Source organism: Sceloporus undulatus, chromosome 6, assembly GCF_019175285.1.
Source record: "Sceloporus undulatus isolate JIND9_A2432 ecotype Alabama chromosome 6, SceUnd_v1.1, whole genome shotgun sequence".
Classification (NCBI taxonomy): domain Eukaryota; kingdom Metazoa; phylum Chordata; class Lepidosauria; order Squamata; family Phrynosomatidae; genus Sceloporus; species Sceloporus undulatus.
Genome location: NC_056527.1, coordinates 5,096,139 through 5,122,627, shown reverse-complemented (window position 1 = coordinate 5,122,627; position 26,489 = coordinate 5,096,139). Strand labels below are relative to the sequence as shown.

Sequence of the window (26,489 nt, the reverse complement as noted above, 5' to 3'; positions counted from 1 at the left end):
ATATCCTGACCAAGAATAATAATAAAACCTTTATCACTGGAATTGTATTTGAAGTCATAAATTCGATGGATTTTTCTGACAGTGAACTTAGCCTTTGTTTTGCTTTATCTATCTGAATGGAATATGTCATACGTTACAAACACCACTATTATCATCTCAACAGCCCTCTCATTAAAAATGAAGTCACTACAGATCTAAACCTAAGGAAAGGCTTCCCTCTAAAATCTTGGTCCTTTTATAACAAAGAGTGCAAAGAGGCAAATCCCCAAAACGGGGAAAGCCATGGAGATCTGACCAAAGCAATGGAGTGAGCAGTAGAAAAAAAAGGGGTTTTGGGGAGAATAGTTTACCCTTGACTTCTAAAGATGCTGTGGTCTGCTGCCCTCCACACACACAACTGTAACTTCCTGAATCGGTGAGTTCCAGGCCTTGGATGACTAGTTCAGCCATAGCACCTTCTTGTCTCATTTTGTGTTTGCTGCCTGGCTTCAAAGTTTTGAGACCTTTCTTCCATTCTACATTGGCAGAGGCTTTGTTCAGCTCACACCGCAAAGTGATGTCTTTCCCTTCTGTAGCTTCTTGGTCCATCAAGGTTTTGGTGAAAAGCACCGGCAGGACTGCAGAGTGAAGGCAACATGGGACATGCACCCATCAGAGATGAGACAGTCAGGATCATGAACTATTCCTCTCTCAAGAAGCAATCAGAAGCATGCTCTCAGCATGGAAACACAGATTTACATGGGCTTTCATTTTTTACAGCATTTAAAATGTCTCAGGGGCTACCATTTTGTCAGGCTGCAAAGTTATGGAACAGTGTGAAGTTGAAGGCTTTCATGGCCAGCATCCATAGTTTTTTGTGGGTTTTTCCAGGCAAGTGTTCTCTAAAGATACCAGCCACAGATGCTGGTGAAACGTCAGGAAGAAAATCTTCTAGAACATGGTCACACAGCCCGAAAAACCCACAAAAAATTATGGGATAGCCTTTAAAAAAATTAATATTTGGAGCCTTGACCAAATAGATCTCCCTAACTTTGCTAGGTTTGTTAAATGTTAGAACACTTTCTGCATTTCAATAGCCTGCATTTCAATAAGGCTTCATGTGACTGTTTGAGTCTAGCTAATTGGCAGATCTGGAGATATACCTTTCGTAGGAATTCTTACTGATGGATTTTTCACCATCCATCCAGCCTTTATGGTGATCACATACAGTTATGCCTGCCATAATTTTGCAACTTCTTTGGCATCATTTTCATTTGCTTCATAGTTTACATCCTTTGTTTCATACTTCTAGGTTTGGGCTTCAAGCTTGCCATTGACTTGTTTATGAGCTCTACTTAAACACGAGTATATACAGTATACCTCACTCTTGTACTAAAGTAGTAATGGTGAGGTCTTTCAGATGTGGCTGGACTGCATTTGCCAGCATTCCTTACTGTGCTAGCTGTGGTTACAGGAACTTGCAATTCACAGATATCTAGAAGGCTCAAAATTCCCATGCCTGCATCTAAAATAAGCATAGTTGCATTCTACTTAATCACAGTTGCCCCTTTTCTCAAATATGATATGCAGGAGGCTTGGTGTGCTAGATGGAGGATGGGAAGAAAGGAAGGAATCTTTCATCCCCCTGCCCAACTTCATATGCCAAATTGCAGAGAAGGCCTTCCTTCCCTGACTCTTGCTAATGGATAATCTCACCAAAACTGAACTGAATTAAAAATCCAGGGAATCTTTCTCAGCAAATCAAAGTATCACAGAGACCTTATGGTGCCTTCCCAAGATTTACATATGAGCCTGTACATTTGTAACATATGTGAAGAAAATATTTGCCAAGGTCTGTTCTAAGGAGAAATTTCCAGAAGCCCATAAAGGGATAGTTAAGAGGGGGAGAAAAGGAATGTCAGAATTGCAATAATGCATTACAGGGAAGGGATCAGAAAGTGTAGCTTTGGAATTAATTTCAAAAGAAAGGTTGTAAGAGGTATGCAATATGTGTGTTTGTGTGTGTGTGTGAGCTTCTTCTTTTTTTACCATTCACTGTCAAGCTAGCCGTCGTCTTCTGGCTTCCACATGTGCAAGAGTAGTCTCCGCCATCGGCCACATCCAAGTCATGGATCACCAGCTCAGCATAGGGACCATCCTGTCTTATTTTGTATTTGCCACCTGCTTTGAGTGCCTTTGGCCCCTTCTGCCACTCCACCGGGGCAGCCTTGCTCAGCCTGCAGTGCAGCATAACCGTCTCTCCCTCCGTAACCTCTTTGCTTTTTAGTTCTTCTTGGAAAAATACAGGCAGTGCTAAAGAATGCAATATGGACAGAAAGAAAGGGTCACATTTTTGGAGGACTTCATGGTTTGACGGACTACAGAGTAGGGAAGCTCCATGTTACTGGAAAGCATATGGCGACAAAAAAATAAAAGGTAAAAAATAAACTATTACAAGATCTGCTGTGTAAATTGCTCCTAGAATAAAAAGCAGCTGTGGCACTGAATAGAAGAATGTGCACTCTTTCTCAAAGAATTGTAGTCTGGCATCTTGCAAGGGATTGTGTATCTGCATTGTTTTGTGTATCAAGATAAATGAGAACTAACTACTGAGAAGCAAGCCATTTTACTTGCTTCTTAGTAGCAAGCGGCCCCGTGATGGAGCAAAATCACTTAACAGTGTGATATAAAGCTTGTGCATTATCAGTTTTTTTGTTTTTTTACTGTGCACACAAACTTTATTACCATTCACTTTCAATGCCGCCGTGCTTTTCTGATCTCCGCACACACAAGTATAACTCCCAGCGTCCGTCAGTTCCAGATCTTGGACAGTTAGCTCAGCAAAGCGGCCTTCTAGCCTCATGAGGTACTTGTCACTTGGTTCCAGCACTTGCTGATCCTTCATCCACTCAACGGAGTCGACTGCCTTGGTCAGTTCACAGTGCAGAGTGGCTGTCCCACTCTCAGTTGCTTCCTCGTTCTTTAATTGGGTTTTGAATTGTGCTGCCAAAGCTGAAGAGTACAGATCAAACAGAGACGGCGTCAACAGCCACAAGCAACAGTGAGCTCCATCACCACCCCACTTTATTCTCTCGCTGAACTGTGTACTGCAACACTCAGTTGTGGGGAGATCTTCCTCATGGCATGCTTTCAATAGAATAGTAACGCATACATTTCTAACTTTGGAAGACCAACTTCAAAATGAATTTCTCACTAGAAGCTAAGGGATCCCCATTTTTAAAATGTCAACCCACTCAGCACTCAAACCTTTCTTAATAGGGAACTACAGAATATGTCCCCCTTCAGTATGCCTACAGTTTGCTGGAAGGAGTGAACAAATCATGCAAGCATGAAATCAGTGAAGAGTAAAGCTTGGTGCATGTGTCAATATGACAGAGAAGGTCAAGAGAAAGAAAAGGTAGAAGGTGCACTTCAGCTTTCTAAAGAAATAAATAAAACAGTGAAGGAAGCATGCCAAAAGATTAGTGGTGTAGAATTTTTACCCTTCACTGTTAAGACCGCTGTTGTCTTTTGGTCTCCAGAGGTGCAGGTGTAATCTCCAGCATCCTTCAGGTCTAGATCATGGATTGTCAATTCAACAACCGGTCCTTCCTTCTTCATTCTGTATTTGCTGCTGGGCCTCAAGCCTTTATTCCCTTTCATCCACTCCACTGGAGCAGGCTTACTGAGCTCACAATGGAGAGTCACTACTCCACCTTGTGTGGCTTCCATGTTCTTTAGTACTTCTTTGAAACGGACAGGCATTGCTGAAGGATGAAGGATTTCTTTTACTTATATGAGCATCACTTACCAGTATTAGCATCTGACTCCATTATAGGAGGCCAAAAATCATACAGCCATTTCATGTACAGTTTCTGCACTTCATTCCACCTTCCTCAACTTTGTAGCTCTTGGACATTTATATTTCTTCCTATTTTTTCATCCAGTTTTCCTTCTCTTCTCCCCTCTGGCTCTGTCCCCTTCCTCTCATGCTTCTGGACCACTCCATTTCCAAACCTGCTTCCTTAGCCTCTACTGAAACTTCAACCTTTCCTATCTTTCTCTAAATGCTGAACAGTTCAGAAAATGACACCTCAATGTCTGCCTGACTGTCACAATGGGCAGCTGACAAGGCCCTATTGTTACAGTAACGCTACTGTTTAATGCAAGACAATATAGACTTTTTTATGAGCTATAAATTGAAGGAACGCTAAAGTCCTCTTGACTATCATGACCTTAAAACAAGAAGATAAGGATATAGCAATGTAGGCTGACACTATAAGGGAGAAAAATTCAACTGTGTTTCTAAAACTATTTAGTCTGTAGGGTTGTTATATCACATGATGGATGCTAAACCTTGACAAACTGAAACGTGAAGGAGATGTATGCAAAAATAGAGAAGGGGGAAGAGACAATGAGATGAACATGTCCCTATTTACCCTACCGTGGATTTTGACCTGAGCTATGCTCTGCTGATCTCCAGCGTCACAGGAGTATCTCCCGGCATCTTCTGCCTCTGCATTGTGGATGACCAGTTCTGCTACACAACCATCTTTCTTCATCTCGTACTTCTCACTGGCCCGAAGAACAGTTGTCCCTTTTTTCCAGGCCATGGAGACATCGGGTGTAGCAAGCACACAGCGGAGAGCTACATCCTCCCCCTCTTCTTTTTCTGCATCTTTAAGCTCTTCTTTGAAAATGAGCGGTGCAGCTAAAACGAACAACCAGGAGGAGAGGAGAGGAGGAAAGGTAAATGTTGGACTAGAACATGCAGAGAGGAATGCAGCAGGGATCTCTTCATAGAGAGGGAGAGACTAATAAACTCAAGTCTCAATGAGACTGTTCACAAAGCCTGCATATCAAAGAAGCCATAATCCTTCTCCCTGACATTTAGCATTCTACGTGTACAAAACATAGGATCATTCCATCATGTGAGTCACCGCCACAGACTGAAGGGATATGTACAGACCATCTCAGAAAGACTAGCCTAGGTTTCTGAATTAATTGGAATAAGATCTCATCCTGGGAGCCAGCAATAGATTACAGTGAGTGCACAGTTTCCTGTGGTGTGAGTCCTACAAGCTTGCATTACCCTACCAAGGCTTGGTCCTTGAACCAATATATCACATAGTTTTGACCAAGTCTCTTTAATTACTGTTGGGAAGTAATAACTTGCTAATAGTTGTACAACCTCACACTTAACAGCGCTATGAGATAGAAAACAAGAGAGAAGCAGGTTACAAAACGCATTCTGTGTACATCTAGTTTGCTACTGGATGGCCATCTGTCAGGGATGCTTTGATTTGTGAGTTCCCGCATGGCAGAATGGGGTTGGACTGGATGGCCCTTGGGGTCTCTTCCAACTCTATGATTCTATACTGCAGTGGGCAAAATAGCATGCATACTGTTTCTACAAAATGTTGACTATCAAATGATGGCAACAGAGCTCTTGGCTCTTCCTACCCGTCATTTCCACATGAGCAGATGTCTTGAGTTCGCCAATGCTGCAGGTATATTCCCCAGCATCTGTCATCTTTGCATCCCGGATGACCAGCTCTGCCACGGTGCCCCGCTGTTTGAACTCATACTTATCGCTTGCTTGCAGGACTTCATTGCCCTTCATCCACTGAACTGGTAGGTCTGGTTTGTTAAGCTCACAGCTCAAGCGGACCTTGCTTCCTTCCTTAGCTTCCCTGTTTTGCAGTTCTTGTTGAAAAAGAACCGGCAGGGCTAAAATGCAGAATTAAAGATCATGAACATAAAATGGGAGTGAAAACCATGCATATATGAGTTGTTGGTTTCCCGGTAGGAATTTGAAAGGGGAAATCCAGAGGCCAAAAAAAGAAATGAGAATTAGCAGCTATTCTACTATTTATTGACAACTTGCAAGGAAAGAAATCCTGAAGACTCCCAGTCTGCAATTACAATGCTTTTAAAGAAAATAAAAGGAAAAAAAATTATTAATTTATTTATTTATTGCATTTATATTCTGCCTTTCTCTCTAAATGGGATCCATGGAGGCCTGGGATCATGAGGTTCATCCAAACTTTGAGGCTCATGAAGACCAAACTGTGTAACATGTAATTAACATATGCACATATAACATATAATTCCTGCATATAATAATAACAACACATAAAATTGATTTTCTCACACATAGTAGACAACATATAACATATAATTCCTGCATATAATAATAACACGTAAAATTGATTTTCTCACACATAGTAGAAATCACATTAACAAAAAACACATTGACACAGCTAGGCGTTCATAGACTTCGATAAACCAAAGACAAATAGACATTGTGATAACAAACAACAGCAAATACAGAAATATCCAGAGACAGAGACACCGTACGAAGTTTTTTGCTGAAGGTAGTAGGGTTGAGTTACTTCCTTACTTAAGGTGGAGAGTTTTCTGAAGTTTCTCTCTTTCATTTAAAAAAACAAATATAAGATTTGTTGCTTGGTGATGGTTTCTCATCATACTTCCAGCTCCCTTCTAGGTCAAGGTATCACTAGAGCACCCTGAACATACTGATCCTCTTTGATTTCCAAGTAGGGTTAGCACTTGAATGGGGAACCAGCAGGGAATCTCAGGGCTCTCCAGATAGGACTAGAAAAAACATCCTGCCTAAAACCCTGGAGCTCCACTGTCTTTCTGAGATAACAATACTGCCCTAGATGGACCAACGGTCTGATTCAATACAAGACAACTTCATTTGTTCATGTGCAAGGTAACTGAGGAGAACATCTTCTGAAGCTGGCTTGATCTCCAAGCCAAAGGACGATTTTCTTTCCTGCTACTCCACACTTAATTCTTGCCAATTCACTCCTGAACAGAAAACACCATCTTCTTTCTTTCTTTAGTCGAGATTTTTGGGTCTATCCTACCATCATTCCTTAGTCTGGAAAGTTATATTTCAGAACACAGTCTTTACAGCATGGACCCATCTATATCTACTCTTCCATTACTCTCTTGCTCCATTTCTAAGCTTGGAAACCTTGTGCAACTTCACTGGGAGAAAAACTGTTCAAGGGTTCATTCCCGCTATGATTTAAAGCGAATCGCTAATCGGTTTATATGATTGCTGCTCCCATTTGAAACTGGTTCCGATCCTATTTTGATCGATTTCTGTCATGATAAAACGAGGCAAACACCAAACAAAAACAAAAACGGTTTTTCCAGACACTTGTTTCCTAGCGGTTCTTTTGTAGATCCAGCATTCCCTCCCGAGCGCTTCCTTTGCGCTTGTGGCATGACCTACATGCACATGATTTTTTGGGAAAATAAAACTGATTGAAGATTTGATTCATTGGTTTTGCAACTTCTTGCCTCACTGATTGCAAGTAGTTGCAAAACCAATTAACTGAATCTAGCAATTTATTATATATATAGTTCCTAAGCCAGGCTGCCCAGACTACCGCTTACTTCACTGATGATGCACAGATGATTGACATGCATTTTGAAGCAGCACAAACTAGTGAGGACGACAAGTGTGCCAAAAAAGAAGTGATTACAAGGAGATAATGAAAAGATCTTGTTTCATATTGGGAATGACGGACCTTTTGGAATTGATTACCAACATGGAACGAAGGTGAATCAAAAATTGGTTTAAAGTATAAATGGGAATGAGCCCCAAGTAAATAAAACTAGGTATGTAACATAAGTCACCGGGGAAGTATAAGAAGAATATCTCTCTTTCAACAAGAGATAGCTGGGTGACTTGTTGTGACTTCAGAGAATATGACTTAACCTGCCACTGCTGGCACCAGATGGTCTGCTAAGAAATACATGTGAATAGTTGTCCCATATCACTACAGAGTGTGCTGGATTTTCCTGCAAAATCCAGAGCAAAAGGTGAGGTTTTAATATCTGATTTAGGCAGGGATAGAGCGGATTCAGTGCAGAACAGGCCTTACCTTGTGAAGACAGCCTGCACTCAAATGGCGGATTTGGCCCTGCCATCATTTACACAGGTCAAGGTGACGGTGAGGGGAAACTAGAGTAACTGGCCCATGTAGACATGCCCAAAGTAAATAATCTTTTGGTTGGCATTTCGATTTGGAATCACCAAACTCCTAGCTGGGAATAAATCCCACCAAACCCACTGGAAAATATATTTCCCCAAAAGCAAATAAACATTACTATATTGGATTGTAGAGATTTGCCACTTGAACATAGCAGACTTTTAAGATTATGTTCCATGCCTTTCGGTACTGGCCTAGAAGTGGAAAACAGACACAAACATACATGAACACATAAGATGGGCACAAGAAGTTTCAGTTTTTAGTTCAATTCATACAGAACTTCATGCGCAAATGTGTGTCTGAATGGAGGCACAAGCCTGTAGTATAGAGGAAGAGGCTTTAGATACATTGATAAACTTATCAGTAAATGAATTAATTAAAGTAAAAATCATTTATCATAATAAAATCATTGCATTACTCCTCATATGTCAAAATAGGACTCATCATGGAGACACTTCATTAAACTAGACAAGATATTGTCACCATTTGTGGTGACTTGTGCTTTTTGTTACTGTAATGAGTGGGCCTCCAGTCATTGGGAGACTTCTGCCAGGTAATAAGAGTAAGCTTGGAGGGAGGCACATGCAAATAAGTTATGATATCACAGCTGACGGAAGGCTCACTTGACCAATCAGTGAGCAGGAGTGAGAGTCTTCCAGAAGCTTCTAACAGAAAAAGCCTCTGAGACCAAGTGACAGTTAGAGAGGGTCAGATGGAGAGAGAGGCAGAGAGAGAGTCTTCAGCAGTTAGTGGTTTCTACAATGGGAATTCAAAGTGGGAATGTCTCCCTCGAGTTAGTTTTACAGGTTAGGAAAACTGTAGTGTTGTGCCTATAGCAGGAAGGAATGATTCAGGCAGATAGTCTATGCTAAGCTAAGACCTGTAACTATATTTCAAATCCATCAAGGCCAGCATAGTGCATCAATATATCAGTTAGGTGAGAATGTGTCAGATTAGTACATCTAGGCCAGCGGTTCCCAACCTTTGTTGGGCTGCATCCCCCCTTGTGGCTGGAAGTCCCGCCTGGCGGCCCCTAATTGGTTGGGAGGCCAGAAAGGGGCGGGGGCTGGCAGCCCCAGCCCCACGTGATGGCGGCGGCCACATGGGGGAGGAGGAGAAGGAGGAGGCAGCAGCCCCAGCCCCGCTCAATGGCAGCAGTGGTGGCGGCCGCATAGAGGAGGAGGGGAAAAAGTGGTGGCAGTCCCAGCCCCGCACAATGGCACTGGTGGTGGTGGTGGCCGTGTGGAAGAGGGGAGGAGACGGCAGGCCAGAGTAGACCTGGCCGCTTGGAGGAGGAGGAGGAGGGGCGAGTCCTAACCTGGTGACCACTGAGAAAGGGTTGATCAACCCCTGAAAGTTTGCGACCCCCAGGTTGGGAACCCCTGGTTTAGGCCTTATTTGTTATTTTTCTGGTTGCTTACATGAAATGAATACAGTCGGCCCTTCTTATACACAAATTTTTATACACGGATTTAAGCATACACGGTTTGAAAATGTTCCAAAAAAGTATAAATTTACCTTGATGTTCCATTTTTTATTAGGGACACCATTTTGCTATGTCATTATACTTAATGGAACTTGAGCATACACGGATTTTGTTATACACGGGGGATCTTGGAATGAAAACCCAGCATATAACAAGGATCCACTGTACTTTTAGAATTACACAAATTGTACCTGCATGGCCCTTATGATCTTGCATGATTTATACAGTGGACCCTTGTTATACGCTGGGGTTTGGTTCCAACATCCTCCGTGTATAACAAAATCCGTGTATGCTCAAGTCTCATTAAATATAATGACATAGCAAAATGGTGTCCCTTATAAAAAATGAAAAATCAAGGTAAATTTATACTTTTTTGGGACATTTTCAAACCATGTATGCTTGAATCCGTGTATAAAAAATCCGTGTATAAGAAGGGCCGACTGTACAATGGGCCCTCTCCTTATGCGGGGGATCCGTTCCAGACCCCCCCCCCACGTAAGGGAAAATCCACCTATGCTTGAGACCCATAGGAAATAATGGGGCTCCTGCATGTGGCGGAGCACCATTGTTTCCCTCCCCAAGCGGCTTCCGCATAAGCTTATCTGTTTGTTCTGTTTTGTTTAATTATAATAAATACTTAAAAGTATCTGCTACTTCAACACTCCTTTATACATGTCCCAGCTTGGTTGATGCTTGAGAAGATTAGCAAGAAGTAGAAACAGAAGTCTTTAACAAGTCCCAGTGTGTGTTAAGGGAAAGCCAGTACGAATTCACTGGGTGGTGGCAGCATGACTCGAGGATCTCCAGGGATCATCTTCAACTCCAAAAGAGTAGGAACATAGACCAGGAGACTCAGGAAGAAGCTAAGGATCTGCTGGAACTAAGGGCCAAGGCAGGCCTGCTGTTTGGATGCTTAGACCACAAGGGGATCATCACAGTTACACACGTCCCATTTGATAATAAGCAATAGACACGACATGAATAGAAGTACATTCATGTCCTTACATGCTTATTTGGAGAAATAAATGTTGGAATTGTTCCCCTCCCCAGCCTACTAACCTGCCTCTACTCTACTGAGAGAAACTATATGACATTTCATACCTTGTACAACCAGTTTTGCACTTGACTGGGTATCGCCAATGTCACAAGTATAGATGTCGCTGTCATCTTCCACTAAATCATTCACCGTGAGTTGCAGGACATTCCCCTTCTGGCTGATCTCATATTTTTTGCTTGTTTTGAGATCACTGATTCCTTTCCTCCATATCACAGCTGAAGCTGGCTTCTTGGTTTCGCAAGTAAAAACTGCTTTTTTATTTTCATCTGTCTTCAGGTCTGAAAGGTCTTTGATGAAGCAATTCCCTGCTTCTAAAGTAAAATGGAATAAAAATCATATTGTTAGGTTAACATTCCCATGAAGTGTAGCAAGATAGATAAGACAGTTCTGGGTAATGGTTCAAAGATAAGCATGATGATGGCTGTACCTTTCTCTGAGGCTTCGCATTTGGCAAGTACCAATTATTTCTTTTACTTTTTAAAAATAATATTCTAGATCACCCTTCGCCTGTTTGGATACCCAGATGATGTACCCAGATGATGTACAAAGGCATGAGCAAGTTAGCCACACAGTGTGCTCAAAGACATGTTAGTCTACTTTACTATAAAGACATAGAGGAACCTAGTAGCACCTTTGAGATTAACTGGGGAAAGGGAATTTCTAGCATAAGCTTGCAGATACAAGGTATAACTGTTTATTTATTAATTTAGCTTTGCAAAACAAACAATAATTGCTAGAGCTGCTGCCATACTGCAGAAATAAAGCAGATTGACACTACTTTAACTGTCATAAGTCCTTGTGAATGGTTTGTTGCTGGAGCATTCCTGGATCTTCACTGGATAAGTCTTGGATGACTGCAACAATCAACATTTGTCTGAAAATATTCACTACAATTGCATGATTATGCCGGAAATATGCTTTTTACTCCTGTTTCCCCCCCCCATCTGAAAATCTCCTAACAGAGAGCCTACCCCAGGTTTTAGCCTCATCTGTGACTTCAGATATCTTACGATTTTAGAAGCGTCATTCAAGGTGCTGAACCCACTCCTTCAAATAAGGTCAGCATCCTGATGAAGTCCTTTAACATTTATTTATTTGTTATTTACTTTATTTATGTATTGCCTTTCTCCCAGGATGGGACCCAAGGTGGCTTCCAGAACAACAAATTAAAAACAAAACGTTTTAAAATCCATTTAAAATCACCGCATTAAAGTACTATAAAACTGATTTTAAAAATCATGCAAAAATTAAAAACAGATAAAACATACACCTAAAAATATGCTGTCCACAACCTGGAGCAGATTTATTGCCACCATTGAGCTTAGCTCTGGATGGAGTCCAGGAAACTGAACAACACAATCCTCAGTTGCAAGTGGCTAGAAACCACTTCCCTCCTAAACTCTAGACCTTCTCCGTCATGCCTGGCCTGTTACTGTGATGGATTTCCTAGTGCCTGACCTAGCTCTGTGTTTGACTTGGCTCTTGGTTCACCCTTGCCTGGTTGTCCCTTGGACTGGTTCTAGATCCCAGATTGTTGCTGGACCCCAGCACAAGGCTGTCCTCATTTGATTTACTCAAACAACTGGTAGGACTCTGATCTCTGCTTGCCTTTGGAACTTGCTTTTGGATTTGCCCAAAATCTGGTCCCTGTTTAGAAACTACTGGCCTAGTCCTTTTAGAGTGTCTTGACTTTTCTTCCAGGTTTATTTTGTCTGGAACAGGACCTTTGGGGAGGTGGGGAGGCCAAATAGATTGGCCGAAATCCTTGAACAAAGAATGGAGATTTAACGATTTTGTTGTTTGTTGCAGTGCTTTTGATTACAAATCCCCTTCTAGGAATGGGTAGGAGATATAATTAAAATGCAAGGAAATATCTATGAACTGTAGCCTGGACACTGGCAGAGCTTGAAAATCTACTTTGTCTGGACTAAGGGTGGGTCTACACCAGTCTGTATATGCCAGTCTGCTCCCAGAGTATTCTGGTCCCAAAGCTGGCCTGAATTCCCCCTGTTATATTCACACCCCAGAGCAATGTCAGATAGCGGTCCACATGCATATCCCACTTTGCTGCCTGGCCACAGGTGTGAGTTCATCCCATGAAGGTCTAAAACAAAGTGTTCAGTATTGATCACATGGCTCATTGTGAACTCAGAGGGAGTGATTTGCACCAGCGGCAACTGCACCAGGTGGCATAGCAGGATGCATGTGGAAACAGCCACCCTGCATCACTACATAGTGCTGTAGATTTTTGTTAAAAATCCAGAGCAAAAGGTCCATTGTTAAAATCTGATTGAAAAGAGGGACAGTCCAAATTTGGTACAGTGCATGTGAAGACAGTCCACACTTGAAATGGAGCTTTGGTCCTGCATTGTATGGACAGGGGGTGGCATGATGGAGAGGGAAAACCAGGGTAAATGGCCCATGTAGACATGCCCTATGACTCCCAGAATTCCCCAGCCAGCATGGCCCCAGAAATAACTATTCCACGCTCAGCTCTCCCCAACCATTCTTCTCAGGACACAAACACTCACCTTCCACAGTAAGTGTTGCTTTGGTTTTGGAGATTTCTGTCTCACAGGTGTATTCACCACTGTCCTTGACCATGGCATCATGGATGATTAATATAGCCCGGTTTCCCTCCTGCCGGAGGTCATACTTCTGGCTCCTCCGAATCTCCTTCCCGTCCTTGCACCACTTAATGTTGCTGTCCCACTTGGACAAGTCGCAGCTTAAGCTAACCTCCTGCCCCACCACTGTGGTCTTGTCCTCCAGCTTCTTGGTAAATTCTGCTGGCTTTTCTGAAAGGGAGCAAAATATTACTTTGGTTGTTTTTTCAAAAATTATCTCTTAAATTTAGGATTGGTGATAAATTAGCTGTGAGATGGGTAAATGTCAGCTGCACAGTGAGCCTAATAAATGAGCATTTCAGCATTGCTTGATGATTTAATGCAACCCATGGGATGCATGTAGGGATGCCATATCCCGGTGGCCACCAGGAAAATCCTGCTTTTGGGGGCCCCTCCCGGTCCTGGCCCGGTTTGGCCCCCACCCATGCATTTGTCCCGGTCTGGGGCCCGCTCCTGCAGCCATTGCCGCTGCTGCTAATGCGGCTGGCTGCGGCGCCAACCCACCTCCTCCTTCCCTTCCTTGACTGGTGGGCAGCGACAACCCACCTCCTCCTCTGGCTCAGCCTTCCTTCTCGGAGGCAGCAGCACCGCCGCCACCGCTGCTGCGCCTCCCGCGCCAGGGCTTTCCCGCCCGCCATCCCCTGCTTTGGCCAGCCAGCCATTGGCCAGCTGGCCAAAAGAGACGGGCTCCTCAGTGCGCGCCGCCTGGGCCTCAGCAAGGGCCAGCGGCAGCACGCACACCTGCCCCGCTTCCCTGCGCGCACGCGCACATGAACCGGAAGAGGAGAGCAGAAGGAGGAAAGGTGAGTCAGTGGCCATTAGGTCTGTCTTGGGTTTTTTAAATTAATTTTTAAAAATATAAAATACTTATTTTATTGTATTAATTTTATTATTGCTTGTTTTATATTTTATTTCATTAATTTAAATTATTTTTTGTTTTTATTTTATTAATTTTTATTATTGCTTTTTTTCATTATTTTTATTATTAAATATATAAATATGGCCAGAAAGGGAAGTCCATTTCTGCCATCTGTCTAGGAATAATGCCAAAATGTCCTCCATTTTGATCATGCCTTAGAAACATGCATTTAGATTAACATTTTTAAAAAATCATCAATTTTTTTTGCGTGTCCTCCATTTTTATCAAAACGTGTCCTCCATTTGAAAATGTTGTCCTACATTTATCCTACATTTGTCCCAGTTTGGAGGTCCTGGCTTACGGCAACCCTAGATGCATGTGGCTTCCAAGGTCAGTTTGGTTGTTCCCAGCTCCCCTCCCCCCCAAAAAAAAACATTAAAAAAAATGTCCCCGTGATGGAGAGGTAATATTTGTTTGCTTGTTTGTTTGTTTGTTTATGGTATTTATACCTCACCCTAGGTCATTTTACACCCAGAAGAGACTGTTTTTAATAAAAGGAAGTGACCTGGAGCATGTTCAGAGGAGAGCAACTAAAAATGGTGAGAGGGTCCTAAAACCACCATGCCCCAGTTGGCTATGTTTAGCCTGGAAAAGAGAAGGTTAAGAAGTGACACAACAGGCATGTTTAAATATTTGAAAGGATGCCATACTGAAGATGGAGCAAGCTTGTTTTCTGCTGCTCTGCAGACTACGATAGTTTTCTGCTCCATGGAGAGATGGAGCAATGGATTCAAACTACAAGAAAAGAGATTCTACCTAAGATTAGGAAGAACTTCCTGACAGCAAGGGCTCTTTGACAGTGGAAGACGCTGGCTTGGAGAGTGGTGGAGTCTCCTTCTTTGGGGGTTTTGAAACAGAGGCTGTATGGCTATCTGTTGGGAGTGCTTTGATGGCGTCTTCCTCCATGGCAGAATGGGGTTGGACTGGATAGCTCTTGGGATCTCTTCCAGCTCTAAAATTCAATGATTCTATTATTCTAAGTTGATTTGTGGCCTTCAAAACTCCCCTAGGAGGCCAAGGTGGTCCCTTTACCCCTAACAGTTGCTCACCACTGATTTATTGAGAGTGTTCAACTAAAACACAAAGTTCTACCACAGTGTGATATATACAGCAATTCTTCTCTACCCACCTTTCACAACCAGAGAAGCCTTAGAGTTCAGGTCATGGACAGAGAAAACCACTTCTCCTGCATCAGAAGGCAGAGCTTTTTTGATATTGAGGGTATATTTCCTCCCTTTGTTGAAGGCCCTAAATCGTCCATCATGGCCCACTTCAGTCCCATTGATCAGCCAACGGCAGTCTTCAACACTCTCATGGGAAAGGACACATTCAAAGGTACAGCTCTCTCCTTCCAGTACTTCAGTGTTCTTTAAGCGTTTCGTAATGCCGACATTCAGCTCTGAAAAGAGAAATGGATAAAAGTTATGAGAAAAATGTGGTTATAGCAATAGCAATACATTTCTATACCACTTATCAGTGAACTCAGCACTCTGTAAGCGATTTACAACATGTTAGCCAACACATTGTATGGTTATGCTAGAGGGCATTTGTATCTGCCCCTGTTTGTGACACACTGTGATATAGAGCAGGGGTAGGCAACCTTTTTGAGCTGGGGGCCGGGTTGCTATCCCTCAGACAACTGTGGGGCCGAAACCAAAAAATAAATAATTAAATAATTTTTTTAAAAAAATTAATAAATAAATAAACTGGGACAAATGTAGGAGAAAATTTTCAAATGGTGGACACTTTTTTTAAAAAAGTGGAGGACATGCGAAAAAATTTGCTGATTTTTTAAAAAAATGTTAATATAAACGCATGTTTCTGAGGCTTCTATAGACAATTGTCCCCAAAGGCCCCGGTGGCAATCGGCGGCAGGACTGGGCTGGGGCCGGTCCCAAGGCCTTGCCGGGCCGCATCCGGAACGCGGGCCGCAGGTTGCCTACCCCTGATATAGAGTATGTGATTGTGTGCTATAGTTGATTTTACAGTCCTGGACTTCACCCAGCAGTGTCTCCTACCTTGAATGCTGACTCTAGACTTGGCGACCTCTGTACCCAGATCACAGGTATACAAGCCAGCATCGTTCTTGTTGAGCTCATGGATGACCAGGCCCAGAGTCTTCCCTGCCTGCAGCATCTCATATTTGTCTCCTGGAGTGAGCTCCACACCCTCCTTTTTCCAGATGGGTTTCACCTTTGGCTTAGAGACCTCGCATTCCAGTGTGATGGTGCTTCGCTCTTCTCCAACAACATCGTCCAAGGATTTCATGAAGACAGCAGGCTTCTCTGGAAAACGCAGCAACAAGGGAAAGATACGACATGTTTAGAAATGCAACTTTCTGAAATGGTTTAATTGATAAATGTGTAACTCAAGGTCATAGTAATCTTGAGGTCAGGATTGTGTCTTCAGAATCGTTGTAAAAATGAAGTTCACACATTGTCTGTGTTTTAAAATATTCATTATGACTGTTAGACGTTATACAGCAAAAGAAATCTGTTAGGCCACTGCAGAGCTTCCAATGATGAAGAACTGGAGCTTCAGCATATATTATCTATTAATATATTAAAAACTGCCCTATACTAGGACAAGACCATTCAATCATTTAGTCCATTAGTTGTCCAGAGTAGGAGGTCTGACTTTAAACAGCTTTCCCAAGGTTGCAGGTAGTGAGAGGTCTTTCCCATCCACAGCTACCTTTTGATCTCTATATGCAGAACATGATGTTCTATGATTAGAGTTTCATGCCTAAGTGCCCATAATTACAGTGATAGCCTGTTCATCTCCTCTTTATCCTTCCTTTTCTATTGCCTCCCTTCTGCTATCTTCTAAACTTTAAGTTCCTTGAGGGACAAAGATCTGCCTTTGTAAGGTACAATTTACAAGGAAAAATAATGATGCTGCAACAAGATTCTGCCAGATAGTCATACTAGGAAAGACTGCATCACCCCCACACACCCAACAGAAAATGAGACAGAATTGGCTCCTTTTTACCCTAGACTGATATGGCAGGGACAGAAGCTAAAATGACTGAATTGAGGTTAAGGTATTTTTGACATATCATGAAACTACATGATTCATTGAGGAAGACAAATACTACTTGGTAAAGCTGAAGGCTGTAAGAAAAAAGGAAGACAGCATTACAGTTCTATCAAGGAAGCCATGGCTCTGAGTTTGAAGGATCTGAGCAAAGCCATTCATAATAGGATCTGTTGGAGGTCTCTCATTCATAAAGTTGCCATAAGTTAAAACTGATTGATGACAATTAACAACATCAATAGACAAATCATGAAAGGATAAAGGTAAGGGGGAAATGTGATGGGTCCGTTTAATACTAGAAAATCTTTTTTATTATTATTAATTCACATTTGAGCCACTTCTTTGAACCCATCAGCCAAATCTGAGATAAGGTTCTTGGGAGCCAAAGACAAAAGGGTGGAGGAAAAACACAGGCATATTTAGCATTGAGTTCTTACCGCCAGTAAGGTCTTATAAAATATAAAATCTGGGAAAGCACCAAACAATCCTAAGGAAGGAGGCATGTCCACCTTGGAACCCCAGAAGTCAAGAACAGCACCCCAAGAGGACTGATCCTAAAGCCTGAGGATTGTTACCCTAGGAGTGAATTATTTCCAACAGTTCTCTCATGCCATCAGAGTGGCGATTCCTGGCTTTTATTCAGTAAAATGGGAAAAGCATTTAACAAAAGCAGTAAAGGCACAAAAGAACCTCAGGTATAAAGAGGTGAGGCAGATAACTTCCTCTGGGGAATGAGAGGTGCTTACCTTTCACTTTCAGCCGTGCGCTCTCTGAGGCCTTCTTCTGAACCTTGACTGTCACTGTCCCTGAGTCTTCTGGCATGACATGTTTTAGCGTCAGGCTGTGAGACTTGCCCAGCCTCTTGATTTCATTGAAGTTGTTGGGGAAAAGGTGTGTATCATTGAGGAACCATTCCACATCTTCGCTGTCTTCAGACAGTTCACAGGAGAAGACAGCACAGCCCTCCTCCTCAATTTCCACATCCTGCAGGTGTCTGGTTATCTCCACCTTGCGCTCTGTTTATAAGGGCAGCAGAAGAACAGAGAATGATGTTCCACAGACATAAAATATTACCTCTACAAAACACAGTTAATGCTTCATCACACTTCTGAATCCACATGGCACCTGCTGCCATCTCCAGTCCATACACAAGAGTCATTTTCCAAATAAGCAAATAGTTATTTCAGGCAATTAGAAAAAGCCAGAATCTCAAATAGAGCATTCATCTCAACGTTTCTGCTTCCAATTTTCCAGTTCCCACACTACACAAGTATAGGGTTTAAGTGTCAAAACTGCACTCTACAGAATCCATGCTGCATTGCTCACCCACCTAAAATGGTCAGCGTGGCTTTGGTTTCTGTGCTTCCAGCTTTGCATTTGTAAACACCAGAATCTCCAATGTTCAGCTTCAGGATTTTGAGTTCTGCCGAGTATTTCTCTCTCTTGAGCTTATACCTCTCTGAGGCCTCGATGAGGGTATGGTCTTTATACCACTCTACAACCTTTGGAGAAGGCTTGAAATCACAAGAGAGGACCACCGAGTGGGTTTCCATTACTACCTTGTCTTCTAGCTGCCGGGTAATGGTCACTTGGAGATCTGCAAAGAGGATGTTGAAGGGGAAGCACAGTCAGTGGGAGTAAAGAAGTGACACTGGCCCTGGTTTGAAGAGAAAGGGGCTACATTTTAACACCTGGGCATGGGCATTTCTAGGGGTGTGGGGGTGGTGGCCCATACTGGGTGACAGACTGGGACTCCTACAAACATCCTAGGAAGGACCAGGTCCAAATTCCTGGAGGTGGCAAGGAGGCCAATTGGGACTCTGTTGGCATACCATGGAGAAATCATGCAGGCCTCTCCCTTCACCAAAAAAACCTCTTTCAGGACTTGCAGAAAATGTGGGTAGACCAGGATGACCTTTGGGTGCCCTGATCCATCAACTGTTGGAGGCAAGTAAACTGGAGCCTTTTTCTACCATAGTGGCCTGATCTACTTCTGAGGGACCACTGTCCTGGTGGCTCCAAGCCTAGGGGTGATATTATAAGGGTTACCACACTGGGGTGACACCAACCCTAGTGATGCCACTGACAATGGGAGTCATTTACCATAGGGTCAAAACTATTACTATAGAGAAATCCCAATGAATTGATCAGTGAAGAGACAAATAAATAGCAGACAAAATTAAAAAGAAACAGGTAGGAAAAAAGACTGTCTCTTCATCCTTCCCTCCTACTTATTCCTTTCACCATAAATGGAATATTCTTCCCCTGACTTTGCCATTTCTGTGTTGAATTTCAGCTTGGAAAGCTCTTTGGGGCAGCAACTTAGCAACATGAATAGAAATTTTTAAAAGGCTAACACTATAAAAGCAATATATTACAATGCAGTTCCCCAGCTCTTCTATTCTTGGGAGCCTTATGTGTGAAAGGTCCATGGGCAAAAGGACATGAATTTAGTAGGCCATGTCAGGAAGGCTTGGCCATCCTGTTAGGAAATGGGCTCAAAGTTCACAAACCCTGAACTATTTCAATTTCAAGCAAGGTACCTTTTACAACCAGGTTGGCCAAGGACTTTGCTTTGCCAATGGCAAACTGGATGGTGCCTGTCATGTCCACGTCAGTCTTCCTGAGGATGAGGCGGTGAAGTCTCCCCTCTTGCTCTATCACGACGTCCTTGCTGGCCTGAAGCAGCTCCCCACGCAGAGACCACTTGGGAGGCTTCACAGACTGGATGGAGATTTCACACTCAAACCTGGCTTCACCTGGCTCTGTCACCTCAACATCTTTCAGGTCCTTGACAATATTAATGGTTTGTTCTGAAGGGAAGAACCAAAGAGAAATGTTAACTGCTTATCCTGTCTTGACTGATGTTGCTCCGATTCATCTGGAGCAAAGCAAAGGACTGGCAAGCCACTATCGCTCTTTAAAGACTGCAACAGCTTTTTAAAATTATGCCAACATGCTGCTATGATTAATGACAACAACAATAACAACTACAGCCACAATAGCATCAACAACAACAACATTTTATTGCTATAGCCAGGATGTTAAAACAGTCACTACAATTGATAATTTGAACTGAATGCCATTATATCAGTATAGCCCAATTGACTACTAAGAAGATCTCAGACATGTGGGCTATGTGGGCTAGACAAAGTAACTGTTAAATGGATCTGTAATTGGTTGACCGGCCGAACCCAAAGGGTGCTCAACAATGGCTCTTTTTCATCCTGGAGAAAAGTGACCAGTGGGGTCCCACAGGGCTCTGTCCTGGGCCTAGTGCTATTCAACATCTTTATCAATGACCTGGATGACAGAATTGGGAGCATACTTATCAAATTTGCAGATGACACCAAATTAGGAGGAATAGCTAATACTCCAGAGGATAGGATCAACATTCAACATGATCTGAATAGACTGGAAAGCTGGGCCAAAGCTAACAAAATGAAATTCAACAGAGAGAAATGTAAGGTGTTGCACTTAGGGCAGAAAAATGAAATGCACAGATATAGGATGGGGGACACCTGGCTGAATGAAAGTACATGTGAAAGGGATCTGGGAGTCCAAGTAGACCACAAGTTGAACCTGAGTCAACAGTGCGATGCGGCAGCTAAAAAGGCCAATGCAATTTTAGGCTGCATCAATAAAAGTATAGTGTTTTTAATTTAAAATTAAAAAAGTTAAATAAAAATAAAAGTATAGTGTCTAGATCAAGAGAAGTAATAGTGCCACAGTATTCTGCTCTGGTCAGGCCCCACCTGGAATATTGTGTCCAGTTCTGGGCACCACAATTTGAAAAGGACATTGAGAAACTGGAGCGTGTCCAGAGGAGGGCGACTAAAATGGTGAAAGGTCTGGAAACCTTGCCCTATGAGGAACGACTCAGGGAGCTGGGGATGTTTAGCCTGGAGAAGAGAAGGTTAAGAGGTGATATGATAGCCCTGTTTAAATATTTGAAAGGATGTCATATTGAGGAGGGAGCAAGCTTGTTTTCTGCTGCTCCAGAGAACAGGACCCGGAACAATGGATGCAGGCTACAGGAAAAGAGATTCCATCTCAACATTAGGAAGAACTTCCTGACAGTAAGAGCTGTTTGACAGTGGAACACACTCCTTCCTGGGAGTGTAGTGGAGTCTCCTTCCTTGGAGGTCTTTAAGCAGAGGCTGGATGGCCATCTGTCAGGGATGCTTTGATTTGGATTTCCTGCATGGCAGGGGGTTGGACTGGATGGCCCTTGCGGTCTCTTCCAATTCTATGATTCTATGCCAACATTTCTACCTAATCTTCATCTTTGAAAGAGCTCATATGAGACAACAGAAGTACAAGGAAAAGAATACCTAATCTGTGATTGCCATCCTGGTAGAGATGTAAGCATGTCTAAGTTTCCCTTACGTGTACGTATGTCCTTTTTGGGGGGGGGGAGCATTGCGGAGTTTGCTATTCTCTTCCTTCCTCGGCAGCACCCAAATCCGCCACTCCTGCACTTATTGAACAACTTCTGAAGCTTCTTGCATGACCATTCGGTGTCTTGTGAGCACAGGATTGAGCAAGCAGGATGGCAGAAGTGTCTGGCTACTTCCCCATAGCCAGATGCAAAATGATGACATCGGCACTGAGATCCACTAGAGTCCTATGGAGGTCTCAGTGCTGCTTTAATCATTTCACATCTGGCTATGGGAACACAGCTAGATGCTTCTGCAATCCTGCCTGATCTCGACAAAGCATGGAATGTCCATACAAGTTAAATAAGTCTAGAGGAGTGATATATGGCTCAGTCTAATGTAGCTCCACATGCAGACCTACTAAATTATGCTGATATAAGCAACAAAAACTGCTCTATTTGAGGGTCTTGAGAGATATATTCCAACCAAGAAATGGGCTGTTACCTTCCACATAGAACTGAGCACTGCTTTTCTCATCAATGGCATCACAGGTGTAAATGCCCTCGTCCTCAAACTCTGTCTCATTGATGATGAGTTTCCTGTAGAGCCCATCGCTCACAAGCTCATACTTCTGGCTTGGACGGACCTCCTTGTTATCCTTGTACCATTTGACCTCTGTGTTGGCCCGAGAGACTTGGCACTCCAGAAAGCCCCGGTGCTTCTCAATGGCGATCTTAACACGGAGAGGTTTTACAAACCTTACAGGCAGCTCTGATAGAAGACAAAGGAAAAATAAATACTTCGCATTTATAAAGCATTTTAAGAAGTTCAAAGAGGGTCACATATATTATCACAATAACATTTACAATCACGCCTGACAATAACAACAACAATAACAATTATTATTATTATTATTATTATTATTATTATTATTAATATCCCACCTCTCCAAGCAGATTAAAGTGGCTAATAATAATAAAACAACATTAAAATACAGTAAAACATCATAACCCATAAACCCTTCCATCCACAATAAAAATACATTTTAATTATAAACTAAGCAGGGACGATTGAGGGGCAATTGATGGGAGGCTGCTGAGAGGCTAGTCTGGGCAACGCCACTTACACTCCAGATAGACAGACAGACAGGCAGACAGATCCAAAGCTGAGAAAACATGCCTCTTCTAAGCTCACCTGGTGGATTAACGCACATATAGATTTTCAGGCTCACAACTCTGTTTCTTAGGACATTATTACATATGGCTTTTAAACATCTATTAAAAACATAAAATAGCACCTTTAGTGCTATTTATCTTTATACTTAGGCCATAGCGGCTGTGTCTACCAAGTGTGGTTAGGGCATCCCTTTTCATTGACAGGGAAACCCCTCAATAGCTCCCAATTGCACAGCAATCCCAGTACGACTCATATGCGAAACATTGCTGCTGAGGCAGTTGCAAGGATTGGCAGTTACATGCTGTCACAATCTCCTTCTCTCCCCTGTCCCTCTCTCCCCCACTATTCCCAGGTAGCCTGATTTCCTTTAAAAATTGTATTTATTTTATTTTTAAAAAACTTAAATCATAGAGTTTTTGGAATTGCATTTAAAAAGTAAAAAATTAAATTACAAAATTAAAAACTAAAAGGCATGCTGGGTAAGACATAGGGCAGGGAGGCAGGGTTAAAAGGGAGTCTGGAAGAGAGTGCAAAGGCAGCGGCAGTCCCAGTCTCATGATTACAATGATGTGTAATAATGGCTGCTCTCATACCAATATGTATGCATTTTTGTTAATTAGCATGATTGCAATGAGAACGGGATTCATGTGATAATGTCCTTAGCCATTATAGCAATGGTCAAAGAGATAGGACATTATCACCTGAGCCCCATTCTTGCCACAATCACGTTATTCAGACAAAGCACTTGCTGCATCCATTTGCCACCAAAACATTTTTCCTATAGCAATTATTTGTGTCAGGTTTTGGTACCGAATCAAGTTTTGAGGAGGCCTAGAATTGCAGCCAAATCCATCTCAGAGCACTGTGGGGTGTGGGATCAGAATGAAAAGCAATATGTGAAAAGTCAATTTCAATACTAGTCATAAACATTCAAGGTTTGTCAATAGTGATCAAGCAGCTGTTTTCCATTCTGGGTCTTGCAGAACTATCCAATCTGGGATAAACTTTAAGAAATACTAACCAGGTTATAGTGCCAATGTCATTACCTTTCACTTTAAGTTGTGCTCGAGATTCTGCTGTTTCGGCCACAAATTTGATCTCCGCAGAATCCTCCACTTCCACACTTCTGTAAACCAGCTGGTAGCTCTTTCCTGCAAAGGCAAATACACACATCCACAATCCTTCAGAAAAAATGTATCTCCACTCCAACCATGTAATTTCCAGGAGCTTAGGAGTGTTTACAGTTCAAACCAATACTCAGGAAGAAAATTTTCTAGAACATGGCCACATAGCCCGAAAAACCCACAAAAAAACAATACTGAGAGCATCAAATACAAAGTGTTGCTTCTGTCAGATGCAGCCAAAACTGCATGATGAGAAGGCATGAGCTCACAATACCATAAACATTCTCTCTGCTCCATGGTGACAGTATGTGTTATAGGGCTCTGCATCCACATAAGGAAGAGAGCTGCCTAGTGTCTTGGTGAGAAAAGGCTAAGGAATCTAGCTGTTGTGTGCCTTCAAGCCTTTTCCAAGATATGGCAGCCCTAAGATAAAGTTTTTTTGGCAAGTTTTGTTCAGAAGAGGGCTTGCCTTTGCAGAGAGTATTATTTGTCTAAGGTCGCTTAGTGGATTTCCATGGATGACCAGGAATTTAAACCCTGATCTCCAGATTCATGGTCCAACATTCAAACTACTACATCACTCTTGCTCTTTTTAAAAACCTTTAATACATCTATTAATGTATTGCACTCATGGGCTTGTCTTGCTGACCCAATGCAGAAGGGCAAGATAGCACAAGCCAAGCCCATACTAAACTGCCCTGGGTTATGACTTGGGTCAGTCCCCAAATGGCACAGCGATGGGCAGGTGTTTGCATACCTGCCTGCCACTGCACCATGGATCTGTTACTACTATCCACCTCATACCTGCCTATGCTGTCATGTTTGCTCAGAAGACCCCCGTTGTGGCCCATAAGGGCAGAAATGATGTACCTGGCTACTCCTATGTGGCCATCTGACATCACAGTCAATGAGCGGGGGGGGGGGTCTTCTGAGCAGGTATGGGGTGTATGGGGCCATGTGGTGTGCCAGCTGTCACCACGGAGGTTCAAGGAAACTCTGAAGCAAAAAAGTGGGTCAATATGCCCCTGGGTAAGGCTCCTTTGGAGCAGGATCATTCTTGGACTATTAGATCAGGATCCAGACAGGCTCATCCCAACCCAGGGCTCATAGCCGCATTATGCACATAGGCCCATTGTGATGGCCCTCAAGTCTATTTTGGTGTGGCTCTGATCCATAACACTTTCCCTTAAAATATGTGTGGGAAACACATACTAGATCTGGAAAGACAGTCATCCTGAAATGCCTGTTATGAAAGTTTCATTCAACTAGACTTTCTGGTTAGAACTGAGAAATCAAGGTAAAGGTAAGAACGAAATTCATGTGGGATACTCATGCCCTTGGCTCCAGGGCATCTTGGGAATTAACTGCATTTCTCTGAAGGGACCTGGGATTTCAAGATTGAAAACTCAACACTACTGTCAAACTACAATTCCCAAGATTCCTTGGGAAAGGCCATAACAGTCAAAACTGGCCTATAAACATCTGCACATGATCTGTATCTGTGGCATCTTTCTCTGACTGCTCTCTGGGTCTAAACAGATCAATTCATTGCCTTCTCCAACATTTTGTTCACAACAAACAACAACCCCCAAAGTTGCCCATCCATTCTCTTTTCCCTACCATCTTGACGCAACTTGACGTTATCTCCAGCCCGGATTTTGTGTTCGTTGCTGAACCACTGGGTTTCAACATCATCGTGCGAAATCTCACAGAGGAATGAAGCACTCTCTTTCTCCTTCACTTCCAAATCTTCCAGTGGCTTCACGATCTTGATGTCTCGGGCTGAGGAGATAGAGAGACACATTTGTTGCAGTATGTTTGTTGCTTCCTAATTCTAATATAAGTTGTTCCCAGGCTAAACATGTTTTTCTGACTTGCCTCTTTACTAACTAAATGAGGCACAGGACTTATAACTACAACTCTAACAAATTACTTTTTTTTAAAGTAACATTTATAGATCTCCCAGGACTACAGCTGTGGTCTGAAACTCCCCTGCCATTCCCAGCTGCCTTGAAATCACAGTTAAGCCAACTTTCGTGGGCTATCAGCCACACTGGAATCTTGGAGGGCAACCATGAGAAAAAAGCCCTTTAAAAATGTCCCCCATCCCCTCCTAAGGGGCAATGGGGATAGTTTTGTCATCTCTGCCCCCACTAGCATTGTTTGGGACTCAAAACATATCATAACAGCCCTCCCACACATTTGGGAGGAAAGAAACTGGGTGCTGGGTGGTCCTGGGGGCCTCAAGAAGGACCTTGGAGGTTACCTGGTTGTGTGTGCCACACTTTCTCCATCCCTGTTTTAAATGAAGAGGTTGGAAAGCCCACTCACAGATCCCCCATGTTGCATCTCATGCTATCCTCAGGGATGTAACTAGTGGGTTGACTCACACATTCGTGTACATCACTCACTCAGTTTGTTGATCAGTACATAGAGAGATCTTGTAGCACCTTTGAGACTAACTGGAAGAAAGAAATTGGTAGCATGAGCTTTCATAGACTTCAGTCTACTTCCTCAGATGCATTTGGTGGAGTGGAAGCCAGGGACAGACATACTGTATATATACCCTTGGTATGTGAGAATGTCAACTCAAATTACAAATCCTTTGTGTACAGAAATGAAGTTGCAGGACTTTGTGCACATACGAAATGTCTTTGTGCACTAATGACCATC

The 26,489-nt window shown here is 42.8% G+C and overlaps 1 protein-coding gene across 8 annotated transcripts in view; it reads right to left on the bottom strand.

Annotated features, from left to right (window-relative positions):
* The window catches only part of OBSCN (obscurin, cytoskeletal calmodulin and titin-interacting RhoGEF), a 236,693-nt gene that overhangs the window by 151,412 nt on the left and 58,792 nt on the right, over positions 1–26,489 (bottom strand). For 5 of the 8 annotated variants that reach the window (XM_042477238.1, XM_042477239.1, XM_042477242.1 and 2 more), the window contains exons 23-38: positions 25,437–25,598; positions 23,739–23,843; positions 22,021–22,287; positions 19,681–19,950; positions 18,468–18,734; positions 17,884–18,153; positions 16,120–16,386; positions 15,231–15,500; positions 13,087–13,353; positions 10,600–10,866; positions 5,443–5,709; positions 4,424–4,690; positions 3,483–3,746; positions 2,725–2,991; positions 2,029–2,292; positions 351–617 (exon numbers count right to left, since the gene is read on the bottom strand). In XM_042477238.1, the coding sequence (XP_042333172.1) occupies positions 351–617; positions 2,029–2,292; positions 2,725–2,991; positions 3,483–3,746; positions 4,424–4,690; positions 5,443–5,709; positions 10,600–10,866; positions 13,087–13,353; positions 15,231–15,500; positions 16,120–16,386; positions 17,884–18,153; positions 18,468–18,734; positions 19,681–19,950; positions 22,021–22,287; positions 23,739–23,843; positions 25,437–25,598 (4,008 nt within the window). The remainder of the gene's footprint in view (positions 1–350; positions 618–2,028; positions 2,293–2,724; positions 2,992–3,482; positions 3,747–4,423; positions 4,691–5,442; positions 5,710–10,599; positions 10,867–13,086; positions 13,354–15,230; positions 15,501–16,119; positions 16,387–17,883; positions 18,154–18,467; positions 18,735–19,680; positions 19,951–22,020; positions 22,288–23,738; positions 23,844–25,436; positions 25,599–26,489) is intronic. The other 3 variants (XM_042477240.1, XM_042477244.1, XM_042477245.1) reach the window with 3 other exon arrangements.